Consider the following 25,905-nt stretch of genomic DNA (forward strand, 5'->3'; position numbering starts at 1 on the left):
TGTGACAAACAAGCCAAGAGATGAGGGCTTGAGTGATGACAGCGATGGATGTGAGCATTCAAGGGACTGTAACCACTTGGATATGGAAAGGACTATTTTGAACTGCCACAGGCCAGAAAAAGGACAAAAAAATGTCCAAATTGCAGAGTGTCTTGTACTCCAGGCTTCCTTGATGATGAAGAACAGCTCATCTGCTATGCAAATTCAGCTGAAAAGGCAAAGATACTTTTTTTAAAATGCCCAAAAGGTGATGATTGTGAGATCTGCTGTAACTGTAATAAGCTGCTGGTAATACTAAACCACACCTTGGCAGTCAGCTGAGTAATACCAGTCATGAAACTTGTGCTACCTCACATTTTCTTCTCAACTCTTGTATTTTTTACTTTGTGACTTTTACACAAGCACACCCCAGGAGATTCTTGTGGAATGCCCACTGCTTCAATGGCTACAGCAAAGTGAAGTAACAGAACAGTAAGTATAGGTGAAAAAGGAAAAAATAAGTGTATTACAGAAATTATCTATGCCATTTGCAAACAGAGTAGTGAAACCCCAGCACGATATTGTTTAAAGCCCCTGGATCAACAAACTGTCTTGTTCAGACAGAGCAGATTCACTGTCTTGGTTGCTGGTGCTAAAACTATTGACAGGATACTGAGACACAAGTGAGATCTGTACAACATGAGACAAGCAAGTTAGAAACAGAGTGGTAATTCTCTGCAAAAACTTCTGAGTTTTAGTCCAGCACAAAAGTGTTAAGATTTCTGGACTCGCATATGCTGCAATTATCCACACCCTGTAATTCCCCAAGAGGGAGAAAACTGGATATTTTAATCTGCTTACAAGATAACCGGAATTCTGTCTCTGAACATTTGTCCTGCCCCAGCTGTCTCAGTTCACAAGTTCAGTTTTAGCTGTCATATGGGGAAAAAAAAGTTAAAATTAACCAAAGGAAAATTAACCAAAGGAACACCACAATTCACAGACCCCCAGATCCTATCCTGCCCTCGCTCTACAGATTTTATTGCTTTAATTCACTTTAATTCATTAAAAAAAAAAAACCAAAAAAAAAAAAACCAAACAGACTGAAAGGGGAAAATATGTTGTCTACCATGAAGACAGAAAGTGAATCAAATCAGGATGCAAGCAGAGATTTTCTGGAGGACAGGTGTGAGAGGACAATGGGTGAACAGACGGTGAACAGACTTTTTTTGTTCTACAACACTGTAGCTAAGCACCCCTGATCATACTGGCAGCAAAAGGTATCACTTCAATTTGGTCATTTCCCCAGTTTTGGGGTGCCCAGGTGAGTTTTGGGGTGCTGAACTTGAGCTAAGCATTTACAGCTTGTTCAATTGGAACAGCCCCTGTGAAATGTTTGTCAAGCACAATGCAAGGTTAAAATGCAGGGGAACAGCGACAAAAGCTTCAAACAAAGCTTTCTGCACCAAACCCACCTCCACCTGGGGGTGGCACTTCTCCCATGCTGCCAGCCCAGACTGTGCTCCCCATCTCCTTTCCCCGTGTGCAGCCCCAGAACAGTCACAGACTCACAGAATGAACAAGGTTGGAAGAGACCTTCAAGATCATCAAATCCAACCCAGCCCCAACACCTCAACTAAACCCTGGCACTTAGTGCCACGTCCACTCTTTTCTTAAACACATCCAGGGATGGTGACTCCACCACCTCCCTGGGCAGACCATTCCAGAACTTTATCACCCTTTCTGTAAAAAACTTCTTCCTAATATCCAATCTATATTTCTCTTGGCACAGTTTGAGACTGTGTCCTCTGGTTCTGTCAGTTGCTGCCTGGAGAAAGAGATCAACCCCACCTGAGCACAGCCACCTTTCAGGCGATTGTAGAGGGTGATAAGGTCACCCCTGAGTCTCCTTTTCTCCAGGCTGAACACCCCCAGCTCCCTCAGTAGTTCCTCACAGGAATGTGTTCCAAGCCTCTCACCAGCCTTGTTGCCCTCCCGAGCATCTGAAGGTCCTTCCCAATCTGAGGCCCCAGAGCAGTCCTTGCTAACAGGCTGATAGTGTGTTCAGAGAAACTGAGACACGCTCAGATTCTATCACAAGTAGCTGGAAAATCTGCCCCCAAACAGGAAGTTACTGGTCATGTTGTGAATGAACTTTTACTTCACTAAAAACACTAAATCAGAGAAAGCAGCTGCTGTGAACATAATACTTTACTTTCCTATGTGTAGGCTTGCTAAAAGGTGCCCTATGAAAAAGCCTTATTTTGAGAACTATTATGACCAGAGCTGACATTTGATTGCAATGGTTCTTTCTGCCCCATGACTTTACACATTTGCATCAAGTAAAACAAAAGATGTCAACACCACATATCTATTACTGGATTTAAATGTTTATGTTCCAATTTCAACAATATAAACACACCCTTGGAGTCATTTTCCCACATTTTAAGACAGGGCACAGAAGCAATCTGGGATTCAAACACAAACTCAAAACCTACCAAGATCCTAAGCAGCGTGTGGATAGTACCACAATCTTAATATTACACTTTAGGAGTTACTTACCTGCAGCTTCCCACAGCTAAGCTTAGATATTTAGCACAATAAAACATTACTGGAAAAAAAAATTGTGCTCTTCAGTGTCCTCAAATGGCTGCGCTCACCTAGAGTCAACATCATTAACCTATTTTTCTCAGTACAATATTCTGAAGTCAGCATTTCCAAAATTTGCAGTAATAGCATTCCTCTCACACCAGTCACAGCAGCTCTGACAAAAACTGCCTGCTGGACTACCTTCTCTTTGGCTGCAGGATGTCCAAGTTTCATATGCAGCATCATAATCAAATACCCCCCATAAAAATGCAGAGGGTTTGGTGCTGTTATGTGCCATTTATCACCCTGTCCTGAAGTTCTTTCTGCCTCCAGCTTTCCCTGGGAGATCCATTCCAACACATACTTTTCATTGCAGAACTCTCATTCCAGAAGTCTGTTCTAATTAAAATATTCTTTCATTTACAGTTAGGAAGAAGCACTCAAATTAGACCAAAACATTTATTATTCCCCCTTCTTGAAGAAATTTCCACTGAGTGTAACTGAGTAACTACAAACGGCCTAAATTTTCCCTCCCTGGGTACAGATGTAAACAGATGAAAACATTAAAGTATTTTGCAGGTATCACTACTACAGAGCACAAAATCACACTACTGTACATGTCAGCAGAAAGGCAGGCAGCCACCTGAACCCAAAATTCTGTATTTCTTCAATTAAGCCTTTATACTTATCCTATAGATTCCAAAATTAAAGAAAACAAAACCCAACCTAATAATCCCCCAAACACAACAAATTAAAGCCTTCTGGTTTATACCCAGAGAACAAACAGACAACATACATTAAAGTTTCAGTTGTCTCCATTTCAGCATGCACTAAAAGCCAGGCTCTTTGCCAAAAGCAATACAGCCTATGGACATGGCTGATTTCCCTCAAAAAGCAACCACACAGGGGAAACAAACAACAGAATCACAATATTAATCATCACCTAACAAAGCCACCTGGGACAGAAGAGCATCCCAGTCACACGACACAGATTCATATATTGAGGACAAACAATTGAATAATATATACTGTATTTGCATCACAGCAGCAAAGCTTCCTACTTCTGTTCTTCCTGAGAAATGGAGATGTTTAAAGAAGTGCCTTCAAGGTTTTTAGTGCCAGCATGGCTTCAGCAGGATCTGTGTATTGTTGCTGTAATACCATACACCGAAGAGATTGTGCAAATGGCTGCTGGTGTTGGTGTCCTGAAGAAACACATCACTCATACTGCCCTGCTGGAGCATATAAAAGCTGATGATGTTACATGCCCATATCAAAAACTAACTGTAGTGGCAATAAATCATGCATTAAGTTAAAATACAGGAAGGCTTCTGGCTGTATCACAAAAGAGGAATTTTTCCATTTGGCCTTCTGCCTCTACTTTCAGCTTCCTTTGGCATTATATCTAAATTCCCCATTATTCTTCTTTCTTTAGTATAGAAGATTAAATTAAGCCCTTCTCAAAGCACTAAGATGACAGCATTCAACTTTAATTTTTTCATTTTACACACAATCCATATACTAGATAGACTATCTCCAAGCTTCTAGCATTGCATATTGCATTAGGAGAACTGGTTTATCACAGACTGTTCTCAGCTGTGTTTTTGGTAGTGCATTCTCCTAAATAAAGGTCAACTGGCGAAATCTCACGTAGTTTGGGGCCAGCCTATTCAAAGATGAGGATAAGGGCTCTACAAAATCAACAGATTTTAGCATCTTCCTGTTACACTGTAACTTTTATACAGGCTTCATCCATTGCTGCAAAAAAAAATAACCCCTGACAAATGAGCAGACTCCAAAACGCATGACAAAACAGGTTCTGTAAGTTTTCAAACAGCTGTGCCCTCTCGCTCTGTACACACACACACACACACAGTCACCTTTAAGAAGCTCCCACTGTGAACAGCCACTGGAGATGACAGACTGCCAGTCAGCACATTCACAGGTGAGGTTCACTACAACCATTATTTCTGCTCCTCACATGTTAGCAACCATCAGTCATCCATGATGATCCTGGGGATTTCACAGTTTATCTGAAGGAAATCTGCCATGAGCAGCAAGACCTCCTCAGCTCTCCTTCAGCCCTCACATCTGTCCTGCTACTCCAAATAGCTGTTTCACCTTTGAGAAGTCTAATGTCAGTCATAAAAAAATAACTAAGTTCTTTTTTTTTTTTCCTACAGCAATGTGCTGCAAAGTAAAATCCCCTCAGTTCAGAAAACTGAACATTAAAGTGGCAGGAAATAAAAATGAGTAAACCACTAAGAGCAGACAATGCTTTGGAATACAGTTAGGCTTGCAATGCCAAGACTTCAATGAGAAAAAAAAAAAAAAAAACAACACAAAGTGTAACAAGATTCCTCTGTTATGACACCCTGGAACTTTCTGTACGTGCTTAGGATGGCTTTACCAGTCACAAACAGATTCAATTTCATAGAGACTCTTCCAATAACTTCCTTGTCTTAGTCAGGTCGTGCTCTACTTTTACGAGAAAAACACCAAAACAAAACAGCAGCATCTCCTTTGGAGCAAGGGCAGCAGAGTAATCTTACATGTAGCTCAACGGGCTGATAATAAGTACACAGACCGGAGACCTCACACTTTTCTATTTATTCCTGTGCTTCCAAAAAGACATTTTGAAAAAGTAAGAAAAAAAAAACAACTAATCAAGAGCTAATGCCAGACTACATATTTCTTCCTTATTTCACAGGTTCTGCATTGGCATATTCTTGGGGGAATTAATATGTGCCTATTCTGGGGGAAGAGCAGAAATCCCTATCTCCTCCAACAGACACTTCTGTCACCGACTAGTGCTTAGTTGGAAGAAACATCTGAAGGCACTACCACTATGAAAGCTGCTCTAAGAAAAACCCCAAGTTACTATCACCCTCAGATCTCAGTCGGCTGGGATCAGGTATTTCCAGGTAGCACATTTTCCACTGGAGATGATGGAGATGCCTCAGGTTTCACACTTTCCTTAGCTCAGGGCAGCTTCTCAGAACCACTGCTCACTTCCTTCCCAGGCCACAGCACTGCCACCCAGCCCAAGCTGCTGCAGCTCCTGCAGGCACCTCATGGCTGCCTCAGCATTGCTCTGAGAACAGAAATTCTGCACGGAGTCATCAGCCACACGGGAGCCAGGGCTGCTCTGAGCAGGCTGCTGCATCTATTCCCACATGGTGGACATTCCACAAGGCTCAGGAGATTGTGTGCATTATCCTGTGCATACACACATCCAATTTTACTCTGGCCCTGGTCCCAACCAACCTGCCAGGGAGAGGAGAACAGGGATTCCAGAGAGCTGCTCTAAGCTATCTTGCTGCACCCAGCATTTCCCACTTTACTGACATATCTCCTCGCTCACTCCCTTCCTCCCATGCACCTCAGAGAAGTGACATTTAATTACATGGAATAAACAACCTCTTGTCATTAGGCAAACACAGCATACGAGTACAGATTGTGGCACATTGTGAGGAAAAATAGAAAAAGAAAAAAGGAAAGAAAATGGCAAATGTAAATTTTTCACAGTAGGGAAACCTTTTCCTTATGAAGTGACCTAGATTCTCAAACAAAGGGATTCCCTTTCTGCACTGTATCCAGGCCTTATTAAATAAAGAATGAATTTTTATTCTATTTATTACTTTGCTTGTTACCTAGAAATACAATAGAAGGGCTTTTGATATTTGGCAAAATAAAGAACACCATGGCAAAGACTAACATGGAGATCCAAAGGTGTGAGGGAAAGAAACTTTAAAATTAAAAAAAAAACCAGAAAAAAGTGGGTCAGATTTGGTCTCATCCACAGTTCAATCTTTTGATGTGCAAAGTAAACCATAATACTTACACACTGATAAAACAAGCATGCATTAACCAAAACTTACAGGAAAAGCATTTGTAGAAGTCTGAATGTTTGATTACACAAATCCTCAAAAGGAGAAGACTTCAAAGAATCTACAACATGCATCATCCAAGGTCATGAGATTTGGAGGGCTTTTTAAGAGGATGACAGGTTTTGGTATGTTTTTAAGAAGCAGGGTGGGTTTTTTCAGATTACAAATGCTCTCTATGAATTTACTTTAGCAAGACAGATCAGCAATAGAACTCTTTGAAGATGCTGATTATGAATTGCGAGATTATATACCTAACAGAAGAATATAATTGTGAATTTTAGGCCCAATTTTATGAATTCAGCATTATTATATTAAAAACAACCAGTATTTTTCTTTTACAGACACACCTTCCTACAGAATGCATTGATTATTCTTAATATTGCATCTTGAGGACAAGAAGCAAGGAGCTGTCTCTGATTTCTTCTGCTGCTAGAAGCCACTAAATTAGAAAAACTAAACCACCTGGAATTTCAGTTTGAAATATAGCTTAAGATAGCAGAAAATAATAAAATTCTCTAGTTCTCAATCAATTTTCTCTGTCAATTTACATTATACAAACCAGACCCTGAGGATTTCCTCTAAATCAAGTATTTGAGGACTAGGAGTGCTGGTTACTGACTCTACATTAGTAATGTATGCGAAAAAAAATCCTCAAGCTCATGAAATTAATCTAGAGTCTTACACAGATTACAGAAGGAATTATGAACACAGTTATTCAGACAAAATCCATTATTTCCACAGCAGAGCTTCCTTTTCCTTGGAAGCCACTCAAGCAATGGTATCATTTAAGTTTAATGTGAATTTTAGAAGTGGAAAGTCTGCAGCTTAATCTCCACTGATTGGGAACTACAGCAAATCGAGGGAAACATGAAGATGGAACAGCATTCAGTAAAATGGGGAGTACCTGAGACACATCCCCAGCTGGCCAGGCTGAAGCAGTTCAGTCAGACTGGGTGATGTTCAAAGTGTTTGGCAAAATTTCAAGTCTCTCCAACATGTCAAAAAAAGAGCAGTAGGGAATTTCTCTTAAAAGGAGATTTATTCTCCATTTTATGATCCAGGTTTTCTGTTGGCTATGAACAAATATTGCTGAAATTTTTTACACAAATAGGACCTCTTGAGTCACTGGGAAAGGATTTTTTTTCCACAGATTTTGTTGGTTTTCCTAGTTTAAGCATCTGTGTTTGAAGGAAAGGATTCAGGCATTTAAGGCACTTGCTAAATCTCTGTTATTTCTGCTGTAAACCTTTCATGTCCCCCAGAATTAGCTGTAAATGAGGCTATCTCCAGGATGGAGCTGTAGGAATTAACATACTAAAGCTACTGAGGAAATGTGACAGATGGAAAGAGTCAGTGCAGGTCTCAACCCCAAGTCACAGGAAATTCTGACAGCTCTGAAAGTCCAGTTCTTCAATTTCACATTATTTAACATTCACTAAACAAATGCCTCACCAATTGCAGTACTAAAAATTTTGGAGGCAAACAAAATGTCTCCATATTCCTGTACAAACCATATTTATGGGGAAAAAAAACTCAGTGAGAGGATGAACAGTTGGAGTTGCTAATCTCTTAATTGGTCCCACACGAAAGAAAAACAAAGTCTAAGTAACTCCTCCAGCATGGAAGAGTGCTAGGCAGGACAGGATGGCTGCATCATTTGCTCAGCCTGATGAGCCAAGACTCCCTAAGTTATTGGGAGAGAAGTGTGGGATGCCTCAAGAGCCTGAAGACAGCCTGATGGAAAAGGGGCAGAAAATGCCTGGACAGGTGGCAGCAACTGGAACAAGACATTTGCCTTCCTCAGCATAAAAGCCAGTGCCTATTATCTCCAACAGGATGCCATCTTCCTTCATTCCATCTTCCAAGCTTTGAAATTGGATATTTAGTACCAGCTCTTCCACAAGAGTCCCCCCTTCTGTAAGCACTGGAGTTTTTATTTCTAATTCTCATGCTGGGGTGGGTGTTAGGGGTACCTTGATCATACAGTGCAGGCAGGAGGATGAAACAACCCATGAGGTAAGGGGGGACACACCAGCCCATTTCCCACTGTAAGCTGCCTGTGAATTTTGGTACTTCAGCTGCTTGGCCTCCTCTCCCCTGCTGTGCTGAATCAAAGCTTCCTAAAATCCCTGCTCTTCTCAGAATGCAAAAGCAACACTTGTGACAGGCAGAAAATATTACTGCTGGCACTGGCTTGTCAGTTCATCAGGGGAGAACACGCAACCAAAAATCCTGCACAAGACAAATGAAATTATGTTGTCCAACCTCTGGAAGAATAAAATCTGCATTTAGCACTTGAGATCAGCAATAATTGCATGCAACGCCTGGGGGAAGATACGAAAAATCAGAATACAGAAGAAAGATAATATATGGTAAAGCAAACAACACAATATTGAAGAAATAAACACACCTGGAAATAGTCCAATATACATTTGTGTAATACACAAAACCTGAACTGAATCAAAGCACACCAAAACTTTAAATTTTGTATTTTGGTTTTTTGAGTGAATTTTGAATCACTCCATACCTGTGATCCTCTAAGGAGGCTGTGACAAGAGAACAGAATGAATTCTAGCTGGACACCTAGAACATCAGTTCACTTAATAAAAAAATACAAGCTTTAAAATTACAGAACATGTCCCTGAAATGTTTTCCAAGAAACAGCCTTCTGACTTGAAAACATCACTTGGACTTTGTCCCCTCTCACAACCTTGTGAAGTTGGGGATATGTTTATATTACTTATGGACTAAAACATAAAAATCAACTGCATAAAACCTGATCCATGTTTCGTATTAACTGGGGACTTTTTCTAGTTCTATAGATTAATCTATATTGTTGCATTCAGGTTCCAAAGTTATGACACTCAGTAGTTAATGAAATCACCATGTTCATGGCTTGGGTGTTATTAGAACAGAGAGCAAAATCTTGACCATTTATAAAAAATGCACCAAGTGTTAAAACGGGGTTTCACTACCAGCTAAGCAATGGTGAAAATCTACTAAGCAAAATAAGGCAGGCAATACTGACACTTGTGGTCATTTCTAGATTGCTATTTTTCCTTCTCTTACAAACATGCCTGGCATAGCTAAGAGACATGTTGGGATCTCAAAGTAGCCAAGCAAATTCCAAGTATTTGCCAACCCTGTCTCCACTTTAGATAGACCTCCTGGGGAAGTATTATTTTTGAAGAAAAGAGCAGAATGGCCACTAGCCATATACATAATAATTCTCAACATGGAAAATTAAAACTAAGCATTTTTGACACTCTGTATTAACACATTTCCAGAAGGTAAAAATAAGCTTAAAAACAAGAAATCAACCTTGAAAATGTTGCCATTAATCATTCTGAACTGTCCCTGGAAAGGTTTTCAGCACATTACAGTTGATATAATACTCCATTTTACTATGATAAAATGAACTTTGCGAAGTATTCCTGGAGTATCCAGAATGCACAATCCATATGGGAACAGTGATAGGTCACCCATGGCCTAAGTATTGCAACTCTCAGGGGGCTTGTGCCACCAGACAGAAGTTGCCGAGCAGTTCATGCCTGACTACTGCAATTAATCCAAATCAGTCTGAGGAATTTCTGCTAATGTTATCAAGACAGAACTTTACTGAATGGCTCAACCCAGGAGTTTATTATAAAACCAGTTAGACAAAGCTCTGCTGACACCCTCTAAAAACAACACATAAATAGTTTTTAAAGTTTTTTGAAGAGAATATTCCAAACCACCACAAATTTGTTTTGCATTGGTACGTTTTGCTCAGTTCCAAGTGGTCAGGTGCACAGGGAATTGTGAGCAGCCCTCTCCTCTCCTCTCCCTCCTGGGCTGTGTGCAGGACTCGCTGAGCACTCCAGTTCCTGGTCACAGTCACTCTGCTGCTCCTCACCCAGGCTGTACATCTTCACTTACTCCTTGGAGCCTTAATAGGTGGCAGCCTTTCAAGCACTAACACTGCAGCTTCTAATTTGGGATGTAACCATAGTAACATTACAGAACACACTACTCCCTGCATGGAGAACAAGCAGTCAACTGACCCTTCGTGCTGAGACTGGGCTGAAATAAAGCTCATTCCAGCCTCCAGCCCAGCAAGATTACCCAAACCTGCAGCTCCTATTCCCAGCCCAAAGCAAGACCTGCCCTCCTGAAATACCCACAAATGCACAGTATCCTAGGAAAGTAGCAAAGAACAAAGTGCTATAAAACAAAAGGCAATTCTTCCCAAAACTTTGACCCTAAAGCTGAATCACTCACTCCCAGATGGAAAGCAGTACGAAAGTTTTTTCTTACTTTTTTGTAAGATGAGCCAAGAACTGCTCATACTTTATTTGAAAAAAAAAAAATAGAGAAAGAACGAAAGAAATTGGTCATTAATATTTAAGAATTCAATACTCAATTTGTTCACAAGGCAAGATGACAATTTTTACACATACCAACAGACAACAGCTCTGCCTGAACTTTACAGGCTACACACAAGGGATACGGCCATTTAATTAAAAGCCAGAGGTGATGTCTGTTCCCCTCTAAATTTACTTTAAAAAGGATTCTCTTTAGAAAAACAGCCCTTGGGATTTTCATACCTTTAATATTTACTCATGAGCATTTATAGAAAAATAAAAACAGCTCTCCTCCTTCCAACAGGTCCCAAGCTTTAGGAACCAGGTACAGTTAAGCAGTAGCAAATAAATTAAGTTGAAACAGCGCAGATTTTAATAACCATTCTGTTGAGATCTGAACTTGTTTCCCAAATACTAGGTTACATGTCTTGTCTGAAAATTCAAAACTCAGAGGCAGATTTACGTGTTTGTTTTTGACAAAAGCATTCCTTCCTTCTGCCTGGATGCACTGACCACATGAATAGCCCACCTGGTTTCCTACCCAGAGCCCAGAGTGCAGCACACTGGGAGGACTCCTGGCCACGCTCTCACATGTTTGTGAGAGAGCAGCAGACTACACCAAATTCTGGATATTATACAGGGCAGGCATAAGAAAGCTTTGTGTGTCTAGGTGGGAAATTGAGTCGTGTGGGCACATGTGGAACATCTCAATGCACTGGTTCTCAATTATTCATAAAGGTCCCAGATCAGTAAGTGGTGCTGGACACAGGCCATCTTCTCACACTCTACCCCCACACTGACCCCTTCCCCCCATTTTTTAAACACTGATTTGTTTAGACTGGAGGAGATACAAAGTCTTTACTGATATGCACTTAATATTTATAATTACTATTTAGGAAATATGCTCATGATCCTAAAATGTCCTCAGATAGGATCAAAGGATTTGTGGAAATCGTTATTAGGTTAGGAAACCCATGCATTACAAACAAGACTAAATTAATAGAGAAAGTTAGTGTACACAGATGATTTAGTTAGGAGGATCTAAATCTGATTATGTTTCTAGTAAATTATCATATTATGCATCTAGAATAATAAAACATACTGACTGCCTGGGGAAGCCTTATTTCCCAGTGAGGGACATGCCCACCCCCAACACTACGAATCAGACACACCAGATAAGTCACAGTTTCTTTAATCCTTGTCAAAAAAAAGGTCTGAAGAGCCAGTCATTAGCTTTTCAAAACAAGAGTGGGCAAACGCAGTGACTAATAAATACCTGGGTAAGTACGCTGCTAGGTCTCTATTTTCTCAGGTAATATGGTATTTTACTTATATAGTAAATATAATAAGATGCTTCAGCACAGAAGGGTCAGTCATTGAAAAGAGAGAAATTAAAGGAACACAAGTTTCTTAAGACCCAAAAGCCAATTTTTATGACATAGGTATGTCTGTAACAGACAAAAGACATTTTAGGTTCATCAATAATAGAAATGAAGTGCCCCTGACTTTGCAATGCCAGACCATAGCAGAAAGCTATTAACAGCAGAGAGGCAGCTCAACAGCATGTGCTTATAAATCAGTGTTGATCAGCCCAATTGAATAACCTCAGATAACAAAAAGCAGCTTTTAAAGAGTAAGCATGTGTAAAGGAAACACGAGCAAAGAAAGGCACTTCTGTCTTGTCTCTGGCATGAAGGCACAGACCATTTGTACTCCAAGAGAGACAAATGGGTTAAATCAAGCTTCAGCATTTAAATGCTTATAATTCCCTTGCACTGCAGAACAGCTTTTGGAATATGGGACTAAAACATCTAGCATTAAAAATCTCCTAGAGAATGTAAGTTGCAGCGTCAAGGAAAAGTGAAAACGATCTGTAAAAACCCTCAAATTTTCACTTAATGATCATACAATTTTTATACTATTCACCTATCACGGTGCATGAACCGAGTATGTATCATTTATCAAATAAGAGCGAGAGCCTGTAAAGCTTCCTGTCTGCCTTTGGATTTAGTCAAAATGAATGCAAACAATCACGTGGGATTCAGCCAAGCAGTGACGTTAAATTCTGCTCTGTCAGAAGACAGCATCTGTCAAAGCCCACATTTAAACTGCTGCCTGCCCGTGCAGCAGCTGAAGAACTCCGGAATGGATTTTATCCACCACAATTCTGGGTTAAAACAACTCCAAGCCGTTTCTATTACCGCCTAGCAACAATGAAGGAAGGAGCGGAGGGAGATCCTATTACCGAAGCCAACCGAGGCACTTAGGCGCTAGCACTCCCCGCTAACATTTCCAGCAGAAATATGGATCCCGAGGAGAGCAGAGCACAGCCCTGCATTGTCCGAGCTGCGAGGCACCGGCCGTGAGAGCCCCAGCGCAGCGGCTGCGAGCGCAGCAGCCGGCACCGCTGTCCTTTGTCTGCAGCATGAACAAAAAGCGGCGAGGCAGGGACGGCAGCGGCCAGCGGGGAAGGTAACGCGGCCGCGGGGGCAGATGGACACAGCGAGCCCGAGCGCGGCGGTCGCAGCAAGCACGGCTGCCGGGGGATGTGCGCATGGTCCGGAGCATCTTATTTTGCTGAAGCGATGGCGCGCCCAAACTATTTTCTGTGGGTATAATCCTGCACCATAAATGGCCTGACCGAGGAAGGTATGTCAAACCCTCGTGTGTGATGTTCATTCGCTTGTCTGTTACCTTTGCAACCATTGCAGATAATGATCGCTCCTAATTCGCAGAGCCCCGAGATAACAGCGTCTCAGAGCGGGGAAGAATTCTAGCAGGTTTTGCTCTCCCCCTGCACAATGTCACTCCCTTACACTGACTAAATGCGGTGCTCACAGTCTGCCAAGGCTGGTGTGGCTGGAGAGGAAGGATTAAGGGGATAATGGAGTTCCCGTAATGATTGCTTTTAACTGAGAAATTAAAAACTCAAACCCCTCCAATACAGAAAAACCAGTTAGAAATCCTCTCAAACTAGGTCAGAATTAATCCTTATCTGAAGTAATCTTAAAGCACGGTAAAATAGCCATAATGTGGCATACCGAGAGCACCGAACCATCAAAACAGACCACACAGTCAAAAGACATCATCTTAAAAGTGCCCTCAGCCCTTTTTACACTTGCTTTTCTGCCCCAAACACAAGCAAAATGTCACAAGGGCACTACCAGCCAAGCAGAAATTGGGAGCATGCAAAAGACTGGGCACGATTTAAACCATCAGCAGTGCAATCAGGCACCACGATTTACAAGTAACGTCAGGCTCCCTGACATCCCAAAAGGAAACCTTCAAACACTACACACTCAAAATGGTAAGCACGTAACTTATCTCCTGCCATCACTGCAATTTCTGTTTAATATGAAAACACTGACTGTTTAACTTGGATTGTAAAATGACATTCCATCTAATTGCCATCCATTCCTAATTTTTTTGTTGAAATTTAAATACTTTGTCACTAGGGACAAAAGAAAAGGTGAATATCTGCGATACAAATTTAAGACCTAAATCTATAGCAATTCAATACACCACAAAAAGAAAGTGCTTATCTGCAGAATCTTCCAATAAGCTATAATAAATCATTAAATGTCAATATAAATGTGCTTTCTTTGCCCAAGGCAATGCCAACATGAAATAGAACAACTGCAGCTGGAAGGAGTTCACAAACTAAGGGATGCAGCATACATCAGACACCGGTTTCAAATCAGTTTTAAGATATTTAGAATATAAAGTCACTTGAGAGAACTTCTAAAACAACAACCAAAAAATGTACCTTCGGGCAGCACTCCAGGAGAAGCGCACCTGGCTAATGTAAGACATTGGTATCAGACATTTAAAAACCTGCACATCAAACCTTATCCCAAATACTGTTTTGTGCAGAAGATTAATGGAGCTCGTAAGGGAAGTCAGGCACATTAAATGAGGCCCAATATGCAACTGCTGTTCATCAGAATACAGACTCTGGCTGCCTTTTGAACTCTTCCCTCTAATTTAAGAGTTTGCCCACACAGCTAATTAAAATATGAAAATCCAAGACATGTGAATAGGAAGTGGAATGCTTCAATTTTCAAAGCTGTAATTATAGAGCAGAACTGCAAGTACCAGGAACCAAAACACCAGCAGAGCACAGACCACAAATAAAAATTCAAGAGGCATTCACGGTTTATGTATTTGGCATTTGATAATGCATCAGTGACTGCACTGCCAGGTGCCAAAAATGAAGCAGCATTATCACAAATAATATCTGCAAAATGCAGTTACATGCAACAACACCCTCCTCGGGGACAAGGTGAGTGTTCTAGAGACCCTCTGCTGTACTTAGGTTCTCTTATCTACTGTCAATAGTTGGTCCCTATTCATAACCATTCTCTGAAATGGAATTTTAAGTATTTGGGCAAAAAAAGTAATGCTCTAACCCTAATTAAATGAGAGAAAATAATATTTTTATTCTACAACTAGATGGTGGGTTTAATATCTATTGACAGTTTTATACATTCTTTTTAAACAATGCACCCTAGCATGTAGTATTTTTTTTCAAAGGTGCCACTGTTGTTGCTGTATTTTCAATGCTTAACACCCCACTATGTATTTTGGAATGTTTTACACACAACTGCAAAGAAAATGAGCCCACGTTATTTGGGTTTTTTTCAGTCAACAGCTCTATGAAGCTGAAATACAGATGTGGGTGCTTCCCCTATTCATGAAATGCCTTTTTAAAGGGCAAACACAGACAGATTTTCTAAGACACTCCTACCTCGAAAAATCAAGCAACTACATAAAAAATATCAAGGAAATGCAACTCTCTTAAAATGTCTTCTAATTCCAGTTCTGTAAAAGTTATTTTCATATGCATTATGTAAGCATGCAGCCTAATTAAGAAAGGCTTCGGCCATGGCAAGTGCCTGTGCTGGGACATCAGTGCATCAGGCAAACACAGCACCTGCAAACCCCCGTCAGTTCACACAAATATTTACGTAACTCAAGATTCTCACTTTGCCTGTTGCCTTATCCAAGTAGGTGCTCATCCAAGCACTGCCTCAGATTAAACAAAGATTAGTAGTGCAGTGCACTTTTTGCTGAAGTATTTCCATCTAATGACTGTAGTTTTTTAAGTGGAAGAATTTGGTGTGACAAAATTCATCTGAGTTCTAGCTGCTGCTCCACATTCATGAAATTCTGGGTTTGGTTTTCTTCCTGAACTGTGAATGCATGCGATGGAACAACAATTAATCAAACATTCCCACTGCTGCCCTCCAACCAAACAATGAACTGCCCTGAGATCTAGGCTATCCTTTGAAGCGACATTTCTGTTTGCTTATACAGAGATATTCCCGAATAGCTGAGCGTTCATTTACAACTCACTGCACACTGCAGACAAACTAACCATTAGGAGTTTTGAGGGGAAGCTTCTGTTTTGCCAGCAGGGAAAAGCAGGTGCAAATGGTCACACAAACACGAGTCTCCACATCTGGGGCTTATCTTCTTTTACATTCGACTTCAAGCAGCACAGCATGCAGTGTCAGGTTAATTCCTGAACTAGTTTAGACACAAGGCTTTATGATTTTTACAGAGACAGCCGAGTCTCCGGCAAGTGGCGAATAGCTAAATAAGAAAATCAGGGACACTTTCAGCAAGCTTTAAAACCGAACGCACGGAAGCAGCCGGGGCTCCCTGGGCCGCTCGGGTGTTCCCGGGCCGGGCTCGGGTGTTCCCGGGCCGGGCTCGGGTGTTCCCGGGCCGGGCTCGGGTGTTCCCGGGCCGGGCTCGGGTGTTCCCGGGCCGGGCTCGGGTGTTCCCGGGCCGGGCTCGGGTGTTCCCGGGCCGGGCTCGGGTGTTCCCGGGCCGGGCTCGGGTGTTCCCGGGCCGGGCTCGGGTGTTCCCGCAGGATCGCGGCGCGCGCGCCCCTTGGCGTCACACTGGGCGCGCAGCGTCGCCCCCTGGCGGGGGTCGCGGGGCGGTAGCGGGCCGTGAGGCGGCTGCCGCTCGCTGCGGAGGGTGATGGTAAAGATGCCGGCAGTAAGTAAAATAAACATCAGCTGTACCCCTCTCTCCGCCCTTCCGAAGTACAAATATTCCCTTTCGTGAACAGGGCAGACTGAATGTTGCATCGCACATATACAACTTAATATCCTATTATTCGATTGACATCTCATCTTAAATTACTCCCTTCCAGCGTTAAACCCTGTAATTGCCCATGTAACGTATCACTTGATTCTTAAATGCACAAATTAATCCAAATATTGGTTTAAGAAGATAGCGAAGCAATTAATAAACCGCATTTTTCTATTAGGAACAGCATTTTCTATGGACTCTTGTTCAACTGTCATCCTTTTTTCCTATACAAGACCCTAGGGCCCAGGAATAAATTAGAGCAAATTGAAAATCACAAACGAATTGCTATTGTACAGTGAAAGTTCATTTACGAGATGATGTGATCAGCTTTTAATATGCAGCATCATGAAGCTGCCATATTGACTCTGCTGCTGAATATGAACAAAAATTTAAGAGAAAATGAAGCACAGACTACTTTGGCACTTTTTCCTACAGCTACAGCTGCTGGTCAGAATACTTGAAATTTCCAACTGCTGTGTGCCGTACTTACATATACTTTTATAGAGGGAAAAAAACCCAACCCAGTATCATGATCATCAGATAGCTGGCCAGAAACGCAGTCCTGAGCAATTTTATTTCCAGTTAACATGATCACTACCCAAGATCTCTGTCTACTGAGAATCAAGAGCTTAATTTTAATTCAGCTGCCTCTGAGGCTGGCACCACAGCCCAGTGCTCCATTCAATGTTTCCCTCCAATGCAGAGCAGAAGGTGAAAGGTGTCTGAGAAGTGACCAGGAATGCTATCCTGCACTAGCATCTGAGGGCTGGGCAGTGAGGTTACTGGACCCTGAAAATTAATTTTGACAGGTGCATCTTCTCAGTGACCTTCCTTGCACAGTGGGGGCCGGTGGAGACGCGCCAGGCACTGTCCTGTGACTAACACAGCTCTGCCATCGCCAACCCCGCGCCGTCTGTCCCACCACCAGGCACGGCCGTCTGCAAAAAGGGCTTTAAAACTGTGAGCCATCCTAGCCTCTGCATGTCAAATCAATTTTAATTAATGCCATTAAACCTTCCATCTGCCAGCAAGGCTTTCTCATTCAGTCCTTCTCAAACACTCTACAAGGATTTCACAGCCATGGACATGAAGCTATTTACATCTACTTCACACTTTTTCCTGCTAACATGATACATTTTTTTTCCTCTTTATCTTTGGTATCAAAGATGTTTGTCAAAACTTTTACCAGGCAAAAAAGCATTTTTAAAAGCTAACAAATCAAGTTAAATCATAAAGCAAGGTTGGCTTTTAGCCTAAGTCAAATCTTATTTCCATTGACATGGGCTGTTCTTTGAACCAGTAAATTTAACTCAATTTTATGTTTATATCTAGTTTCTATTTGTAACCGTTTATATTACAAGTGTGTAAAATGAAAGATTTCTGATTTTTTTTCATTCTTTGCAGAGTGAGCCATTTGCAGACAATTGCTCTACTCAAAGGAAAATGAATACCAAAGAATAGCAGTGGATTCTAAACCAATTGGAAAAGCCTTTTCCTTGAGCATTGTCTCATATCCCATCACTGGATCCTTACAACATGCTTCAGTGGAGAAGACGACACTGCTGCTTGGCAAAGATGACCTGGAATACCAAAAGGTCTCTGTTTCGCACCCATCTCATTGGCCTGGTCTCTCTGGTGTTTCTTTTTGCCATGTTTCTGTTCTTTCACCATCACGACTGGCTGCCAGGCAAGGCTGGATTCAGAGAAAGCCCCATGTCTTACACCATACGAGGATTTAGATCTACAAAAAGTGAGACCAACCACAGCTCTCTAAGGAACGTGTGGAGAGATGCTGTGCCTCAGACACTCAGGCCTCAGACAGTCACCAACCCTAACAACACGGATCTGTCCCCACAGGGAGTAACCGGTTTGGAAAACACCCTCAGTGCCAATGGAAGTATTTACAACGAGAAAGGCACTGGGCATCCAACTTCCTATCATTTCAAATACGTCATCAACGAGCCCGGCAAGTGCCAGGAAAAGACCCCTTTTCTAATACTGCTCATAGCTGCAGAGCCAGGCCAGGTGGAGGCCAGACAAGCAATTCGACAGACCTGGGGCAACGAGAGCCTGACACCTGGCATCCAAATTGTGCGGATTTTTTTGTTGGGCTTAAGCACCAAGGTAGATGGATACCTCCAGAGAACCATCCTTGAGGAAAGCAGACAGTACCACGACATCATTCAACAAGAATACTTCGACACCTACTATAACTTAACTATAAAAACTCTGATGGGAATGAACTGGGTTGCAACCTACTGTCCACATGTTCCATATGTTATGAAAACTGATAGCGATATGTTTGTCAATACTGAGTATTTAATACACAAGCTTCTGAAACCAGAACTTCCTCCGAGGCACAGGTATTTTACAGGTTATTTAATGAGAGGTTATGCACCCAATAGGAACAAGGATAGCAAGTGGTATATGCCACCCGATTTGTATCCAAGTGAACGTTACCCTGTATTCTGCTCTGGAACTGGTTATGTTTTTTCTGGAGACTTAGCAGAAAAAATCTTTAAGGTCTCCTTAAGCATCAGACGTTTACATTTAGAGGACGTGTACGTGGGGATCTGTCTCGCCAAGCTGCGGATTGACCCCATGCCCCCACCCAACGAGTTTGTCTTCAATCACTGGCGAGTTTCTTACTCCAGCTGTAAATACAGCCACCTAATTACCTCCCATCAGTTCCAACCTAGCGAGCTGATCAAATACTGGAACCACTTACAGCAGAACAAGCACAACGCCTGCGCCAACGCGGCCAAAGACAAGGCCGGCAGGTACCGCCACCGCAGGCTGCACTGAGGGCCCCGCGGCACGTGTAAATAAACAGCGCTCCACGCATGGACAGGGAGCACGGGGCAGCCCCAGCTCTGAGCCCAGCACACACTGCAGGAGGGAAATTATTTTTTTAAGTTAAAAAAAAAAAATTTTAGCTCGTGAATATGATGAAATGATAACCAAAAGGTTTTCCCAGCGAATTCGAGATTAAGAAAAAACAAATGACAAGATGGTATATAAGGATTTCTGTGTTAACATGCAATAATAAGCATGCACACTTGGGTGGTACAATTGCTGAATCATGTGCCAGTACAATATAATTGAGCATATTTTCCACACTACAATTTTTAATTTAAGGAGTGCATTCACAGCTATAGTTCTCTTCCATGTAATTCCTTATTATTAAGTAATTTCTTTCCAGAACAGCTATAAAATCAAAAATTAAAAACTAAGGAATTGCACGAAGGGCAGCTCAGTTTTACCTTCAAATGCCACATGACAATTATTATACACTCCTTTAATGTACCACACATTTACCAATGTCACAATTTAGTAAGACACTACCAATAAAATCTAAAGCACTAAGAATGTACTCCCTGAAGTAGGTCCAGTTTTCACACGTTTGCTTATTTGGTTTGGAAGGAGAGATAAATGAAATCAAAGTTGCAAAGTTGCTTTGTACATTGCCTTCAGAAATGCAAGTGGTGTTCTGGATGCAACTTTCAGTCCACAAAGAGCTGACTGAAAGTTACTTCATTCTCTAGAAGTCACAGGGCAAGCTCCTAAGATCTGATGCCAAGTAACATTCATTCCACTTGGAACCTTCATGCAAATTCATTGGATCTGCTATTAATTTCCCTACATAACTTCAAGGTAACTCAAAGGCTGACGAGAAATGTAAAACACAAGTTCCAGTCTTGCACCGTTCTCGACAAAATTTCATTTTTTGCAAAGCGGGAGAAAATTAATCAAACGTGTTGTTTTGCTCTTTCCTGTCTGACAAAATGCAAGGGTCAGCCAAGTGAAAGCACATCTGCTGGAGAAAACGAAGCCCCACACCTGAGTTTATAGGTGGAGAAAACTAGGTCACAATAAGATTGAGAGTTCCAGCCAGCAAGATGGGCAGGAACAAAGCCTAAGCAATTTAAAGTCACAACACGTACCACTGAAAATAAATTGTGAGAAGTGGGTTAAATCTATTTACAGGTTTGCAGTTTTCTAACAAACAGAACTTTTAAAGCTTATTTTCCAACTGTTACAGCAGAGTTGTATCAAATTCAGGTTATTACTGCTTGTCACAGTGCCAGGGTAAGCAATACCCACCTCTGATCATCAGCAAATGATCAAACTGCAATTAGTTTTCTGTTTGACTGGGACTTATTAATTGGAGAAAATACAAAACTTTGATGTACTTTTATTATTTAATAAAATTGATTATATTTATGGTCTTAAGATTTTACTTTTTCTGGGAAAGCTGCTCAGGGAGAAAGAAATTTCTAACTTCAGCATTACTAGGTTTCCCTAGTCCTTGAAGCCTGGTTTTCATGCACAGTACAGAGATCACAGCAGGGTTTTCTCCTTTGTAATGAGAAGACAAATCATATTACTGACCATTCTCAGCAGCTCTTGGGCTGTCTGTCTGCAGCAGCTCTCACATGTGAGCAGACTGCAAGGCACTGGGTGCACCTCTGAAGCAATTTCAGCAGGTCCCCTGGAAGGTGGAGATGGGAATTTGCTCAACACCTTTTTTTTTGTGATCTTCTACTAAATTTTTCCTCTGCTGTACTTAGGGTGTGCCAATTGTACATTTCTGCATTTCCAGCACACCTCAAATCATATAAATGTCTAGTTTTGGGGAAAGCAAATACCTGTAAAAGTAATAACTCTCTTCTGCAGAGATTTCTCTGACTAAATTGAAAGTTCATACACTCAGTTTACATGATTCCTGTTGGCATTCATGTGAGAGAGCTGCCCTGGACAGATGTTTTGGGAGCGTGCTTTAGCCCCCAGTGCAGTTCTCCCCGCTCGGTGTGCTGCTGGCTCCCAGCTGACATCCAGCTGAAGGCACCTGGCTGAAGGTCACTGGAGGCAGGCTCTGCACTGCAGCGCTAGCTCTGGACTCCCAGAGGGAGTGCGGGAGGCCGGCTCCTGCAGGGGCCTGAGCTGTGGAACATGTCCAATGCCATAAGTGGCCCCTCCCCAGGCAGTGCTGGCCAAGGACACAATCCAGCCTCCTGGAGAGGACTCCAGCGCTGCTCCCAGCCCTTGGCGCTTCCCAGCTCCACTGTGATGTACTCCATTTTACCAACTCCGGCTAATCCTAAATGCTCTTCTGGCTCCTGGGTGTAGTCCAAGAGGTTAATACTAAACCTTAAATAGTTTGGCACTGGAATCATCAAGTTTGGCAGCCAAACCACCTCTTGGGTGCTGGGCTTTGGAGCTCCTACTCGATGTTGATCTGCCCGAGCTTGGCAGAACCACGGCACAATGCCCATGAGTTCAGCATACCAAACCTCCTGCTACTTACAAGACTAGTGAGAAGCTGCAGAATGCTAAATAAAAAGCCATTCTTAATGCCCTTTTAAGGGTCCAACATGATTTTTTAAATTTGTATTGATGTTTGGGTGTAAGTTGAAACTACTCTATAAACATACTTGAATCCTTATCAAGATGGTCAAAGGCTACTAAAAGCATTTGCATCCAAGTACTGTTTTCTTGCACAGTTTGTTGCAAAGCTTTCAGAAACAAAAGGGAATCATTTTGTATGATGAAATATGCAATTACAGAATGAACGCTCTACATTCTTTTCTCTGAATGTTTTGCTGTTTTCTAGCTTGTGTTTAAGCTATTTGCTCACTCTACTAGACTATAAAAACAGTTCATGTTAAAAATAGTGCAATAATTAATTATATCATTAAAAGCTTGGACAAGTTCTCTCACTTCCTTTCCCCATACAGCAAGAAAAAAAAGCATTTTTCATGAGCAATAGCATACCAACTTGTAGCTAAAAACTCTAACATGTCTGCGATGCAGCAAAAAAAAAAAGGATATAACTATTCATTGAATACAGAAGTACAAGAGTTTGTATAATAGTTGCTTTAAATGTTTTTACTTCTCTGTATGTCTGCTTCAGGTTGAAAAAATATAAAAAGTCATAATGGCTCAAAAGTTATGATGGGAGAAAAAAATCCTGACATCATCAGCACCATTATTATGGCAAAGAAAAATCTTAGAAAAGCTGGCCTGGTAATAAGAACCAGAAATTGGAAAATTTTCCCATATTTATTTAACTTTCAGCTTAATAAAGATTTACACATGGATACTATAGGACCACAATGAAGTCCCACAAAAAAAAAAGTTGTTATTGAACAGAACTGTTCCTTTCACGTCTCCAGTTAAATCAGTGGTACAAGACATTTGCACATCCCACACCAATAGAATTAAGAATGCAAAAACGTGCAACTACAGCTTTTGGTGTAGTAGGACTGATCCCATCCTCAGTCACTGAGAGATCTTTCATGGGTAAAGTCTGCAGTCATTCTAAATTTTAAAAATTACATGTCAAGGTACTCCCAAGCATCAGTGGTTGTTCTGAGAGAAAATTCAGTGCCCACTAAGATCTTCACTTAAATTTATAAACTTAAATTATGGGATGGCAGTGATCTAGAAGAGATGAGACAGACTGCTTTTCAGGTTAACCTTACTAGAACAGCAATTTAGAATCTGCTTTTCTTTGCAGTGCAGTAATATTAAACGTGTCAGTCCTCATTTACAAAATATTTTCAGAATATATCAACATGTTAAGACATGCATTAACAGTCTCCAAGCCCAGGCTAAATCAGGCACTGGAGGGGAGGGAAGCATCCAAAGGCCATTACTTTAGACTGCCTCCCTCTTCCCACTTATTTTCCTGATATGTTAACACAGTCCCTAATCATACATCAATCTAACATACCTACATAATCCCACAGGGCAAGAAAACCTTTTCCCTTGAACGAATGCTCATTGCAATGCATGGAAAGTTCCTAGGAGGAAATGAAAGGGAGAGGGAAGATGCTAATATAGGAGCTACTGCTTCTTCCATTTGTGCTCTTGGAAAGAACGGGCTTGTAACTCATTGGCAAAAGCATCACTTGTTGCCATATTTTCCCAATTTTAGATGCTATTTCTCAATCCCTCTTTTGCTGTCCTGTAGCACAAATAAGCAAATATTGGACGATCACTCAGTTACACTGTGAGAACTGCACCTCTCAATGAAGAGCATTATTGTCCTTTTCATTTCAGATTGTCCTTCCAAAGCAGGATGTGACTCGGGGCACAGTATCACCCCCCTTGCTGAGCACATGTACTGGCCGTGGCACTGGCTGTTCTTCCTGCAGATCCCTTCTCCAGCCCATCCAGCCCTGCCTGCCTTCCCCAGCACTCCATGGGCAGCCCCGGGGAAGGAGGGAGGCAGGGAAGCTGCATGACCAGCTCTGAAATGCTGCACTGTGCAAATGTAGGTCAGCAAGGACAGGACGTGGGCTCTGCTTTGTACCAAGAGCGAAGGCAAAGGCTTTCCAGGGCAGGAGGCTGGGGGAGGGCTCTGGAAAACAACTTCTTGCAGCAAGCCAGTGAAAAAAAGGAGCTTGAACGTCAGAAAACAGGAGAGTGAAACTAAAAATGCACAGCTGATCAACACCACACAGGTTGGAAACGCAGGGCAGGCTCAGTGGCAGGGAAAAGCGTCACAAAAGTGAGGCCAAATGAGAAAGCAGGATCTGGAATTCTAGTCATAAGTGTTCACACTTCTGCACTTAGGGAAAATTTACATATGAGATAAATCCATTCTTCTAACAAAATTTTTCATTTCTGACTGCAGTGCATATGTTTTTTAAAGCCCAAACCAAATTCCAAGTCATGACACCATGGCATGAACAGCAGATCAGTAACTCCACAGAGAGTACTTTACACATAGTACACAAGCAAAGCAAATGGGATCACTTGTGCCTAGGATTTGTATTTCATCTTCACACAAAGAGTTAAATTCAGCCTTCATTTGTTCCAGCTCAAAAGAAACTGAGCCTGGTACAATATGGTACCTTCCTTTCACAGTTAAAAGACTGCAAAGGAATTTAACTGAATATGGGATATGGATGAACATTACCACGTTGCTTTTCTGATATTGCCATGGCAACAGTTACAAGAGCTCTCTTAAGCATTAAAATCTGACAGTTTTCCTGATAACACTAACTGAATGATAGTAATGATGCATTTTGGTTCATGAGCTAGCTGCTCTATAACCACAGGGTACCAACCATTCCCTTCACTTTTCTCAAGACTGTCCTTCTGGTCAAAATGTTCTGACCAAGACAGTAACCTTGAATTACCACTCAAAAAAAAAAAAAAAAAGTCCCCCCAGTTCAGGGAGTACTCATGGCTTAAAGCTTTATATACTCTCAAAGGTTTCCATGTGAATGCTTAAGTTGAGCAGTGTGCGGGGTGGAGAAGTCAAGGCTGCTAAAATCTTTGATGGGATTTTTCTCAAAGGGCTTTCATTAGCCTGGGAAGGCTGGAGGAAAAAACCCACTTTCTGAAGGGTGGAGTGAATTGTTGCTGACCTTCAAGATGTCATTTGCTCAAGAAAAGAGGAGGAGGAAAAAACTGGCGTTTTTGTACAATCTCTATCAGTTTGTAACCACTACACACTTTTTTAAATAACAAAACGCTGCAAGCTGTTCTACCTCAGAGGAGGCCAAAGTGCACTAAGGAATACACAGTGTGCTCTGAGGACAAGGGCATCACAGCAACGCCTCCACCTCCTATTAGCCCATTTAGCTTTAGCTAATAATAAGTGGCATTTCAACAGTTTAATAGGAATATTCTGTGAACCACTCACTCTGATCCCCCAGATGCTCAGTGTGGGCATAATGGAGAAGTCTCTTTTTCTTTACCTCATTAAAAAGTGAAGTGTGTGAAACATGTTTGTCATCCTAACATTTTAAGGATACCAGCTTTGATAATGTCTTGCAATATATTCAACTAAAAAAGATTAAGATACTGAAAACAGTGTGAAATCTTTAAAAATTTCCCAAGATGACAAAAATTCAGATTTCAGAGAAAAAGTCATGCTTGCAAAGATGTAAGAGAGAAATCTTTTCAACACAAAAAAAAAACTCCTCAGAAGGTAAAGTATTCCCAGTTCTTTTGCTGTTAACACTTCTTAAAGTTTTATATTA

General features: G+C 41.6%; 2 protein-coding genes across 2 annotated transcripts in view; one reads left to right on the top strand and one right to left on the bottom strand.

The window, feature by feature from the left end:
- Positions 1-25,905, bottom strand: part of CDC73 (cell division cycle 73) — a 103,437-nt gene that overhangs the window by 27,936 nt on the left and 49,596 nt on the right. The gene's annotated exons all lie outside the window — the stretch shown is intronic.
- LOC119703622 (beta-1,3-galactosyltransferase 2) lies at positions 1,199-25,123 on the top strand. The gene is made up of 2 exons (XM_038143689.1): positions 1,199-13,450; positions 18,311-25,123. Exon 2 carries the CDS (start codon positions 18,443-18,445, stop codon positions 19,709-19,711), a length of 1,269 nt encoding a protein of 422 aa, XP_037999617.1. The 5' UTR covers positions 1,199-13,450; positions 18,311-18,442; the 3' UTR covers positions 19,712-25,123.

The sequence above is a fragment of the Motacilla alba genome, chromosome 8 (assembly GCF_015832195.1).
Source record: "Motacilla alba alba isolate MOTALB_02 chromosome 8, Motacilla_alba_V1.0_pri, whole genome shotgun sequence".
Taxonomy (NCBI): domain Eukaryota; kingdom Metazoa; phylum Chordata; class Aves; order Passeriformes; family Motacillidae; genus Motacilla; species Motacilla alba.

Excerpts from the sequence above, each read along its gene's own strand:
- LOC119703622 (XM_038143689.1), top strand. The coding sequence starts at position 18,443 with ATGCTTCAGTGGAGAAGACGACACTGCTGCTTGGCAAAGATGACCTGG.